At 38.6% G+C, this 12,410-nt stretch overlaps 2 protein-coding genes across 4 annotated transcripts in view; both read left to right on the top strand.

Annotated features, from left to right (window-relative positions):
* LOC119419509 (lanosterol synthase) overlaps window positions 1-275 on the top strand; it is a 64,243-nt gene extending 63,968 nt beyond the window's left edge. The window contains exon 22 of one of the 2 annotated variants that reach the window (XM_037686844.1): window positions 50-275. In XM_037686844.1, coding sequence (XP_037542772.1) covers window positions 50-187 — 138 coding nt within the window. In that variant the 3' untranslated portion in view covers window positions 188-275. The remainder of the gene's footprint in view (window positions 1-49) is intronic. The other variant, XM_037686843.1, reaches the window with a different exon arrangement.
* A 4,844-nt stretch (window positions 276-5,119) lies between these two features.
* Window positions 5,120-12,410, top strand: part of LOC119418994 (lanosterol synthase-like) — a 24,600-nt gene continuing 17,309 nt past the window's right edge. Inside the window, exons 1-6 of one of the 2 annotated variants that reach the window (XM_037686287.1) lie at window positions 5,120-5,133; window positions 7,709-7,877; window positions 8,127-8,265; window positions 9,592-9,700; window positions 9,954-10,075; window positions 10,282-10,378. In XM_037686287.1, the coding sequence (XP_037542215.1) occupies window positions 5,120-5,133; window positions 7,709-7,877; window positions 8,127-8,265; window positions 9,592-9,700; window positions 9,954-10,075; window positions 10,282-10,378 (650 nt within the window). Of the gene's footprint in view, window positions 5,137-7,699; window positions 7,878-8,126; window positions 8,266-9,591; window positions 9,701-9,953; window positions 10,076-10,281; window positions 10,379-12,410 lie in introns of both variants that reach the window. The other variant, XM_037686286.1, reaches the window with a different exon arrangement.

Genomic DNA, 12,410 nt, shown 5'->3' with positions numbered 1-12,410 from the left:
GGAAAAGACATTTGGAACAATTGTAATTTGTTGGTTGTTGGCTTTCAAGGGATTCAGCGGAGGTTCGTTCAGCAAGACTTGTGTCCTCACTTACACCTCCTACAAAAACTCCTTCCCGCTCTGGGCCATTGGACGCTTCTTGAGGTGCTATCCGAACAGTCCACTGGCTGGGAAGCTGAAGCTGTGACAAATTAATGACATCAGCTGCCACTAAGATTTTACGTAAACAACTGAGATTCTGATTTAACCTCCTAAGACCCGAACTCTGGCATGACATGCATTACTAATTCCTATGAGCTTTGATACGTTCCGAATATCACTCTTGCATAAGTCTTCTGCCAGGACTTCATGAAAAAAAGCTGTGAAGATTTGTTGTCTTATAGTGTGAAATAAAATAATTGTGTCCATGTTACCTTATATTCTTTGTCCATGAAGTAAACTTGCTGTCTGACTTTTTGTAATCTGATTGGGCGAACATGCAACATATTCAGATTTCTTGCTTAATTTGATGCAGAGCTCAAGTTGTCAGAAAAAAATTAATTAGAAAATAAAAGTTTGTTTGATTTTTGTGTGTGATTTTCTTCTTCACACTGCTTTTGCATTTCATTTTATTGTTGATAATAAACCACTATTATATATACACAAAATACAATACAATACAACTTTATTTATAAAGCACTTTAAAACAACACCGTTGGCCAAAGTGCTGTACACTAACACATACAGGCATAAAAACTATGAACTCAACAAATACCATAAAAGTAATGAATTACCAAATCATAAAGCAGCAAACAGTAACAACAATAAAACAAATAATATAAAACAGTAAAGCCAACATTTCAAGCTGCGTTTAAAGCCAAAGAGAAAAAATGAGTCTTCAGAGCAGATTTAAAAGCAGGAAGTGAGTCAGCTTGTCTGACGTGCACAGGCAGCTCGTTCCACAGTTTAGGGACAGCGACTGAGAACGCTCGGTCACCTCTCAGCCTCTCGATGGACTTTGGGACGGCCAACAGCAGCTGATCTGCTGACCTGAGAGAGCGTGAGGGATTGTACGGCTGGAGAAGGTCAGACAGATACCGTGGGGCGAGACCATGAAGACATTTGAATACAAGCAAAAGAACCTTAAAATTAATCTGGAAACGAACTGGGAGCCAGTGTAGTGATTTTAGGACAGGGGTGATGTGCTCTCGTTTTCTGGTACCAGTTAAAAGATGAGCAACAGCATTCTGAACCAGCTGAAGTCGAGTCAGCAATGACTGGCTCAGACCCACATAAAGCGAATTGTAATAGTCCAGACGAGTTGTAATGAAAGCATGGATTAAAATCTCAAAATGATGTGACAGAAATGGTTTCACCATGGCCAGTTGTCTCAGGTGATAAAAGCTGGACTTGACCACAGATTTAATCTGAGCATCCAGTTTAAAATCATTGTCCAGCCTTACACCCAGGTTGCTTGCTGTCTCAGTCAGATGTTTGTTTAAAGGACCTAGATCAACGTGGACTTTGGAACCATCACTGGGCTTAAACAACAAGACCTCCATTTTTTTCTCATTAAAGTGTAAAAAGTTCTGTGAATTCCATGCTCTGACTTCCGCCATATATTCCAGGAGTTGGTTCAAGGCGTACTGTTTATCTTGTTTCAAAGGGATATAGATTTGGCTGTCATCGGCGTAAAAATGAAAAGAAATACCTTGTTTCCGGAGAATATATCCCAGAGGTAGTAAATAAAGGGAAAACAGAAGGAGGCCAAGTACAGATCCCTGAGGTACTCTACATGTGAGAGGTGCTACAGAGGACTCCACAGAATCAAAGCGTGCACAAAAGCTTCTCTCAGTTAAATAGGATCTAAACCACTGTAGAGCAGGACCCTGAATGCCCACCCAGTTCTCCAGACGAGACAGGAGGATCTGATGGTCCACTGTGTCGAAGGCAGCAGTTAGGTCCAGCAGCATCAAAACTACACAGTGACCAGAGTCTGTGGCTAAGAGAATGTCGTTAAAAACTTTCAACAGTGCCGACTCAGTACCGTGGTGAGTTTTAAAACAGGATTGAAACAGTTCAAGAAGGTTGTGGTCGTTTAAGTAAGATGTTAACTGACTGTAAACTATTTTCTCCAAGATCTTCAACACAAGGGGCAGTTTAGAAATAGGCCTAAAATTGGACATGTCTGTGGAATCAAGACCGGGTTTTTTAATCAGTGGTGTCACCACTGCATGTTTAAAACTCGCAGGTACCTGTCCACTTGCCAAGCTGCCATTTATGATTTGGGACACAAAAGGAGCCACCGTGTGAAAAACCTCTTTAAAAAGACGAGGTGGATGTGAAAGCATTGATTAGTCTCTTTAGAATGATTTGATCAATTAGCTTTGTAGAGATGTAGTTGAGTGCTGTTTGAATGGGTAAATGAGGGCACAGAGTGAAAAGCGCTTTGAGTAACTTGATAAGATAAAAAGGCGCTATTTAAGTACAGTCTATTTACACATATGTGGAATGTACATCATCAGCAGTTCAGGATTTAAGCCTCTTCCCAAAGATCTACCCTTATCATCGAGCTGAGGAGATAAGATGCTCAACAAAAAACGGTTTGCTGGTGGAGCGTCAACAAATCAATCAAGTAACCAGCGACTATGAAGCGCACCTTTCAATAATGAGTTGAAAAAGCTTCTAAAATGAGAAGAAGAAGAAGAAACGTCTAAACAAAGAATGTACAGTTGCCTATCCATTTATTAGGAACGTGTAGATTACCACAGAGAACATTTTGATCTATCACTGAGTTCTCCATATTTTGCTTTCAAGGAGATGTTTTTTATAATTTTGTGGTCATCATGAGGATAACAGTTTTCACCCGTTTTTCACTTTTTACTCAAACTTCGGGTCTTAAAATAGGGTCGAAGTGGCCAAACATATCAAATTACATTATTTATTTAAGACAAAATAAATGCAACTGCTGAAACACATTTCTATCTGCTTCCATACCATGAATTGAAGAGATTAAAAGTTGTTTCCAAATATCTGGAGTTCATTAGTTTACAAAAAGGAGGGGGAAACATTTTTGACATTCCAGCAAATTCCCTTCAAATGTTTTATCTGAAGGAAGCACAAAACAAAGAACAAGGAGAAAAAAAACATGCAGAATTTCTGCTTTGGCTCTGGCTATGTACTGGATCCAAAAAAAAAAAAAAAAAACTGAAGGAGGATGGACTTACTTTATCCAATTGAAAACATGTTAATTGCAGGAAGCAATTACTTTTAGTAAAGTGACAACCAGGTTCACATTTGGTCTCTCAAAGTTGAGTTTCAGTTAAACATTCTATGAGCTCATGTCAGCTCTGGTGCTTTTTATGTAAAGAACCATGGCATCACCAAGTTAGCCTTAAAGAAATATTCATGAACTTTGACAAAAAAAAGTAAATTACTCTTCTAATTAAAGAATACATAAAGGATGTGACAGAGAGTCTTGTCTAAAAGAGCCAAAGATACAATGTCACCTTGCTGAAGTTTAGGAATAAATTAACTTCTTCAGCTCCACTCTGAGAGCAGGCCTGGAGTTCTGCAGACGGGTGCAGAGACCTGATGGATCCTGGGAAGGGTGAGCATGGACTTATTTTACCACCTGATAACTAACTAGCGAGTCTCACTCAGTCTGGTTCTGCTTGTCCTCAGGTCCTGGGGAGTGTCCTTCTCAAGACTTTACCTGGGCAGTCCTCTGGCTGGGAAGCTGAAGCTGTGATGAACAGTGTTCATCAGCTACCTCTTGGTTATTAAATAAATTCTTTAGTCTGTCACATAAAGAGTGAACCACAAATAAATAGGCTTTGTTTTAACAATTGAATCTATCAGAAAAATCTGTAAAATATATTTTAATTACTACGACTCACAGTAGCTTAAAATCATGTCCTTGTCCGTTAACCAGACTCGCTATCTGGATATTCTTCTGTTTTGTGGACCTAATAAAAACACAGTTGGTATATTCTTTATAGGCTTCTTGTGCTTTCCTTTGCATCGCACAAGAGAAGCAACAAGTACAAATTCAGCTCAAAACAGATCCAGATTCAAATCGAATTACAATTCAATTCAGTTTATTTATACAGCGCCATGTGACAAGAGAAGTTGTCTCAGGGCACTGTACAAAAAAATTCACTATCAGAGCCGATTAGGAAAAGTAATCTATCTAAGGAAGCCAGAAGATTGTGTTGAATCCTCACTTCATCACAGTCTCCCATCCTGAACAAGCACAAATGAGACATTGGAAAGGAAAAACTCCCTTTAGCTTTATGTGTTAGACGTATAAATTTGACAGGGAACCAATGGAGAGAAGCTTCAACTGGAGAAATATGATCTCTTCTTCTAACTCTCATTAAAACTCTGGCCACAGTGTTTTGGATGAGGTCACATAAATGCCTTCCAGAAGAAGTAAAAACTGGTAAAGAGTTTTTACTACGATGCTCAGGTCCAAAAACCACAACCTCAGTCTTATCTGGTCTTAGGTTTCAACGTTTGTTTTTTTATTCCTGCATGTCCACAAGGAGGTCATTCAGCGTGCGTCTGAGAATATTGTAATCTATGTTTACCTACATTCTTGTTTTTTCTTCATCAGTTTTTTGTGCTGATTCCTGTTCAAAGTAGGAATTTTTAATCTGAAATCATCTAAATGTTGTCGCAAATAGCAGAAGGCTGGACAAATCATCAGGGACAAACCAAACCTGCTTTTCTACAATTTCCTCAAAAATGTACCAGAAACTTTTGGGGAACTTTTGACAAGAAGCTGAATAAGAATAATATGAAAAAGATGTATGAGAATAAGAATGTGAGGAATACAGATAATAAGATTAAGAATAGTAAGAATTAGAATCAGAATCAAGTTTTATGGACCGCGTGTGCTCGCACATACAAGGATCTTAGTTTTGGTTACAGTAGCTCATAGTGTGCACAACACTTGATTGTTCATCCCCACTCAAACCCCACCCATTCTCCCCTCAAGCAGATTGTGATTGGGTAGTCGGTTTGACACAGCAAGGACCTTTAAAAATGTGGTTCAGATCATTTAAAAAAGTACAAACTGTGAAGAGCATTGCTTGCATTGTTCAGGAAAGTCCAGTTCTGGATCTATTAGACAGCAATGACTGAGGGAACGTGAGTGTTTTCCATTTTATTGTTCTAAATAAAACTCTTGCCTTTATAGATTGAGAAATTAATATATAAAAACAGGTCCAAGACTCTCACTGCGAGTAGACCACATTAGGACAGCTTCATATTAGAGTAAAAATCCTTCATTTTTATATTTTACTACATTGTTGACATGTAAAATCCCCAGGTTTCCAATTTAAAATGAAATTTAGATCATTCAAATGTAATCCTACATATTTTAAAGACTCTAGAATATTTGGAAGGTTTGAACCCAGGTTGTTGTGTGTGGCAGCTTTAATTCAAGTGATGAAAAAAATTACTTTTTGTCATCTGGATGTTTTAAAATCAAGTCCTGATCTAAAACCACAACAACAGGTCAAATCTGAACTAAAACACTGTGGACAGCAAATAATGTTTTATTGGTTCATATTGTTAATAAATAATAATTAAAATAATATTAATAAAGATATTAATTCAGATCCAAAGTGTTGAATTTTTTATGAAGTTTAAAAAGTGCATAAGAACCTGGAATGTGAGACTTTTCTGAACGTTTGTAAAGGGGATGTAGCAGGCTGCAAAGAAACTGATTACCGGTAACTCAAAAAGTTTGGATAAGATAATCGGAGCTAATTAAGAAAAGGTATCTTAGGTTCCAAACTCCTATTAGTAAGGCCATGCAATCGGTTAGTGGTAAAGCCAACTGGCAAGTCTTTACTGTTGTAAAAATCTTGAAGTTTGTGTCATATTTGCAGGTTTTTTGGGATGTCATGACCAAACAGGATCACAAATGTGCAGCCTATTTTTCCAACAAATAAAAATACACACTAAAGTTGGCCAACTTTCAGAAACTGAGATAAGGAACACGGCAGCACGGTGGCGCAACTGGTAGAGCTGCTGCCTCTCAGCGAGCAGGTCCCTGGTTCAAACCCCGGTCCAGGGGCCTTTCTGGGTGGAGTTTGCATGTTCTCTCCGTGCATGCGTGGGTTTTCTCCGGGTACTCCGGTTTCCTCCCACAGTCCAAAAACATGCATGTTAGGCTGATTGGTAACTCTAAATTGTCCCTAGGTGTGAGTGAGAGAGTGAATGGTTGTTTGTCTCGTTTGTCTCTGTGTGGCCCTGTGATGGACTTGCGACCCGTCCAGGGTGTACCCCGCCCCTCGCACAGTGATTGCTGGACATGGGCACCAGCGACCCCCGTGACCCAAAATGGAATAAGCGGGTAAAGAAAATGGATGGATGGAGATAAGGAACACTGAGTGGACTGGGCGTCACAGAAGGAGGGGGGAATTTTTGTCTGAACATTACTCAGCAGTTAGATGCCGTTTCTGCTAAAATTGATGTCTCCAAGGAAAATGCAACAAATATTTACCAAGCAAACATGCAGGCCTATTTTAAGTTAGAAAAAATAACAGAAATTGTAGTTTTTCTACTTTTAGTGAGCATTTTGCTGCTTTCAGCTAGTCTTTTTCTCCTTTTAGCTAGCATTTTGTCTAGATGGCAGCACAAATGATTAGTGGTTAGCACTGTTGCCTCACAGCAAGAAGGTCCTGGGTTCAATCCCTGGTTCTATGTGGAAGTTGCATGTTTTCATGTTTACATGGGTTTTCTCCTGTACACTGGTTTCCTCCCAGAGCCCTGTAGGTTAAAAACCTTAAGCTACTTTCAGGCCTCCCTTGCAAAAGAGATCTGTGATCTCAATGGAATTTGACTGAGTAAATAAAAAGGTTAATACATTTTGTTACACAGTGCTTACTTTTTTGTTCCTTTCAGCTTTTATTTGGTTTGTTTTTCCTTTTTGCAAGCTTTTTGCTAATTTCATTTAGCATTTTGAAACATTTATCAAGCCTTTAGCTCCTTGTAGCTAACATTTTGTTACATTTGGCTCACCTTTTGCTTCTTTTAGCTTTTAGCTAGTGTTTTGCTCCTTGAAAGTAGCATTTTCTCTACATTTAACTATACTTTTGTTTTTTAGCAAGCCATTTTTTACTGTCAGTTTGCCTTTTGTTATTTTTATATTTTAGCTAGTATTTTCAGCTTTAAAGTAGCATTTTGCCACATTTTGGTTCAATTTGTTCCTTTTGTCTCTTAGTGTTTTGCTCCTCATAGCTTCCAGCTAGTGTTCTACTTAATTTAGCTTTCACAACTTTGTTTCGTCCTCTTCAGCAAATTTCAGCAGATACTCATTCACTCTGTATTTTTCTAGAAAATACAATTTTCTAGTATTTGTGTGAAATTTACTCTTTGAAAGAATTTTGTCCAATTTAACAGACAGAAACAGATTAAACAAAACCAAAGAATATTTCTATGTTCAACATCTTTCCCTGCAGAATAAACAGGATTCTCCAGCTCTGACTAGATAAAATCTCTGTTTTTACCATTTTTGTTCATCTTCTGTTAACAGATTTACATTAACTTAAAAAATTAACAAAAGAACCAAAACACACACTGTCAATTTAATAAGGAACACATCTTTTTTGTTTTAAATACAAGACAATTTTAAGGGATACAGTATGTGGCAACTATAACGTATTTTCTCCAGAAAATCTGCAATTTGTTTAATGGTGATTTATTTTTGTTTCAGACACGTGTGGAGACGAGGTGGACCTTCAAAAACAGAACCAGCTACAGACCTGAGCCGCTGGAGGCTGACCTCTGTGGAGGGCAGGCAGATCTGGGACTATGTGGAGGATCAGGACACCCCTGACAGAGAACAGACCATGCTGGAAGCTCATTCTCTGGGCTTGGACACTGTAGGCTTTCAACAGTTTTCTGCTGTAAAAATTTAGTTGCAAAAGAACTTTTAAAAAATAGCAACATGATTCTTTCTTCGCTGAGTTTCCCGTCATGGTTTTGATTTTAATTCTCAGTAGTGTCCAAAGGTTTTGATCAGTATCTATTTTACGTCCAAACATTTAAGAGATTTTGAAATACCTTTAGAAAGCTAGCATGTCTATTGCCTAAGACCACTCATAATGACTGTTTGATTTCTAATTCAACAGAGTAAGTTTGTGCCAGACTCCCCAGCTGCCCAGACTGCGTTGGATGCTGTTATGAAAGGTATGAACTTCTTCAGTCAACTCCAGGTAGAAGATGGTCACTGGCCTATGGAATACGGCAGAATCCTGTTTGTGCTTCCTGGTAAATCTATGTGGTTTCTTGTGTCCGACATAATCGTACAAAGCATTCAGATTTGTTTCATCGTCTCAGGAGGATTCAAACAGGCCTTCACCACTGATGCACTATAACCAAGGTAATCATATAATTCCCAAAGGTGACCCTAAGTCATACCCTAGGGCTCCTTACACCATGCTGCCAGGAGTAATACTGGCGTGGCTTTCCACAACACTGACAGGAGCAGTCCTCTTCCCATAGTGCTGACAGACATGATGGTCATTGGTGGTAATAACTGTCATTTGCAACGTTTACAACTTCCTGGATATCTTGCATAACAATTATAAATCCATCGTTTTAGGTTAAACAAAGTGTTGTAAGCTCAGTTATCCAGGTAGATAACAACAAACAAGGTTAAATCATGTCATCTGGACCAGTTTCTTTGAGAAACATTTCATTCCCCATTCAGAGGACTTAGTCAGTCTGTGGCCTACCAACCAGACCTGTTCCATAGGTAGCCTTCATTGCTGTGTTTCAAGCCAACCTCCTGCAATACCTCCTTTGTAGGTAACCAGTTTTGAGAACAATAAATAAGGATAGAACTCAGCGTCTCTTCACAGACTGTGGCCTGCCTGTCAAAAAGTCCAAAACCCAGTTGAACATTGACATTTTCAGGCCCAGCAGTAGTAGTTGATTGCCAAGTGTCTGTGGAATGGGGTTCCATGTGGAACTGCAATCCGGAGAAAGTTCTGAAATAAGTTCCTTGCCTCCAGGTGGCTGAGAGTATGGTGAATGACATCTGGCACTGCATCAAACATAGAGGGGTTATTCCTGTATGCACATAGGTTCCATAGTACGGTCAACTGAGTCACTGATGTCAACATAAACCAGACATTCCAGGCATTTCATGACTATAGAGGTGAGAGCCTCTAGACGAAGGTCATTCCATTTATTTTGCAAACAATTATTTTGAGATTGGGACAACCAAATCGCTTAAATCAGAAAGGCCTTGGGTCAGAGAAATGTTAAAATTGTCTGTCAGCATCCCCGTGAGTTCCTGAGCACATGCTAGAGCCAGACCGGGTCTGGACAAGCTTCTTTTGCTGGATTTATCTTTTGCAAGGTATTCCTGACACCTGTAACTATAGTGTATTTTGAAATATCATGAGTCATACAGAACATGTATATTTTAAAAAGCACAAATTGTCTACTTGCAGTGCCTCCAATACAGCTTTACATCATTTTTAACTATTCTTTTTTTTTTTGGAAAAGTTAATAGAGGATGAATATAACAACTTCTCTTTGTAAAAAAATTTTAAAAAATGTATTTTTGTGGATGTTTGTACTTCCTAGATTTTCTTATTGTATGTCATGTAACAAAAATTCAACTGCCTGAGATCTGGAAGAAGGAGATGTTGCGGTACCTTCGCTCTACTCAGCTGCCTGATGGAGGCTGGGGCCTGTAAGTCAGCTATTATTGTCACCTTCTGATATCTGGTGACTGATACTCCTTCACTCTACGACAATTTCATGATTTTAAGACACCCATAACAAGAGTAGCAGGCATACTGTTTCAGCTAACAGACATACATATTTTATTCCAACCATCACAAACTTATGCAAAAACAGTATCCCTCACTTTTTGACAGTGAGTAAAAAAAGTCTCCCTTATGGGGGAATATTAATCACAGCAAGAGTTTGTGTGTCCTTCACAGACACGTTGAAGACAAGTCTACTGTGTTTGGGACAGCACTGAACTACATCGCAATGAGGATACTGGGAATGGATCCTAATGACCCGGATATGGTTCATGCTCGGAACAACCTACACAGCAAAGGTCAGACAATCCCAGCAATATAATGGTCTCATTTTCCTGCCCATAGAAACTTGAAAAACTAGTGGCAAACTATATTGTATGAAGTTGTATTTCCCTGTACAAGCTGTGCTTTAACAGCCATTTTCTAAAGCTTTATGTGCATGATGATGAACATACATTTAGCACTATAACCTTTGTAATTAAAGTTTGTGCTCTATTTGTTTTAGGTGGTGCAGTTGGGATTCCATCTTGGGGTAAATTCTTGCTCGCTGTTTTAAATGTCTACAGCTGGGACGGAATGAATGCATTACTACCAGAGGTATGGTAAGTTCTAACAGCCTTCAACTTTCTTTACAACCTGATGGTCAGATATGATACACAGCAAAGGTCTTAATTCTCATCAACAAATAATAATAATAATTCCACTAAAAAGAGCTCTCCTAAATGCAACAAATGGGAGCCTGATGCAGACAGAGTCAGAATGAATCAATAAAATAGATTTATTTCAACCAACCGCTGAAAGTTTGCCCTGGCAAGCGTTGATTGTGACAAAAGGGTGGCATCAATGTTCAAAGGAAAGTTTTAAAGACAGTGGTGAGACCAGCTATGTTGTATGGTTTGGAGAGAGAGACATTAACAAAAAGAATGGAGACAGAACTGGAAGTGGCAGAAATTAAGATGTTGAGGTTCTCCTTGGGAGTGACAAGGATGGAGATAATTTCAAATGACTCATTCTGCTGTTTTGTACCTCTGATTATCTGATTCTGAAGGAGATCATCAGAGGTACAGCACAGGATGAAGGACTGGAAAATAAAGTTAGATGCCAGACTGAGATGCAGTGGTGGGCACAGCCAACCAAAAAGTTAGCTTGGTAAATCGTTGATCCGCCAACTCAAAAATTAGCTTTGCTAACATTAAACAGGCAAAACCATTAGAGGAAGCCAACGCTAAAAGATTAAAAAAAATTATCAGAATTTAACGCTAAAGAGCTAACTTTTATCATACACTGCTGTCGCTGACACTAAGACTGCCTGTAATGTAATGGCAGCACGACGGCTCAGTGGTTAGCACTGTTGCCTCTCATCAAGAAGATCCTTGGTTCAATCCCCCGTTGGACCTGGGGTCTTTCTGTGTGGAGTTTGCACGTTCTTCTCGTGCTTGCGTGGGTTTTCTCTGGGTACTCCGGTTTCCTTCCACAGACCAAAAACATGCATTTTAGGTTGCCTTCAGTTCCCAGGCCTCCCTTGCAAAAGAGATGTGTGATCTCAATGGGACTGCTTGGTTAAAGGTTAATAAAAAATTAAATAATGTGCAATGTTTTAAGTGAACACAACTCAAAATTGTTCATAAATCACAAGTAAAAAGAACCATGTCCTGCTGAGAGTTGAGCTTTCAGAAATTAATCTGGTCTGTTGGAATCAAATAGGCGGAGCAGAACTCTGTTGTGCTGAAGTAGAATGATGCATTCAGTATCAAACGTCTCCCTCGTGTCATTTACTATACTATAATGAACTAAATCACTTTGGTGATCCTCTGTGGTTAACTACTTTCATAAACTAACTACAAAGCTGCTGCGTCATCATCAATATTCTCTTGGTAATAAATTTGTTTGTTGTTCAATCCCATGAGCAGGCGGTCACAATTAATTCCATCAGTTCATCAGTTGAGACAGAGCTCCCAGTTCTGCTGGAGAGAGAAAAAGTGAGCGTCACTACAGCAGGAGAGCGCATAGCGCTTAGACTTGCGTTTCTGCTAATTTAGTTCTCATAATTAAAAATTATTAACACTAAAAGACTAATATTTGTATGCCGCAGATTAAAGCAAAGATGTGTGAAATGGGTGAGTGTCACGGCCCAGACTTTGTGAGCTGTAAAGCATGCTGGGTAGGAATTGTGTGTGCAAAGTTTCTGACTGTTTAATATGTTTCAAAGTCAAAAAAGTCAAAGTTTCTTTATTTGTCATACGCACCACATGTGGTACATGTGATGGAATGAAATTGTGTACACAGGGTCCCAGTTACATCCAACAAAAATATAAAATGTAAAACAAAAACAGTAATAAGAACTAAGATATGAACTATATATATATATATATATATATATATATATATATATATATATATATATATATATACATAATATAAACGTTAAACTAAAAATATGCTAAGCACTAGTAGTACCAAAATAATGTGCCTAACAACAACACGAACATGAGTCTGTGAGTCTCTGAGTGAGTTTCTGAGTGTGGAATTTTTTTAATGTTAATATCCTGTTCAGGTTTGGGTTGGCATTTATGTTAAAGTCTCTGTTATTGGCTGAAAACTGACACAATGAGTCAGAGTTTGTTCCCAGTATGT

The sequence above is a fragment of the Nematolebias whitei genome, chromosome 13 (assembly GCF_014905685.2).
Source record: "Nematolebias whitei isolate Nwh7 chromosome 13, NemWhi1, whole genome shotgun sequence".
Lineage (NCBI taxonomy): Eukaryota > Metazoa > Chordata > Actinopteri > Cyprinodontiformes > Rivulidae > Nematolebias > Nematolebias whitei.
Note: the sequence above shows the minus strand (reverse complement) of the source record. Positions and strands in the feature narration are given on the sequence as shown.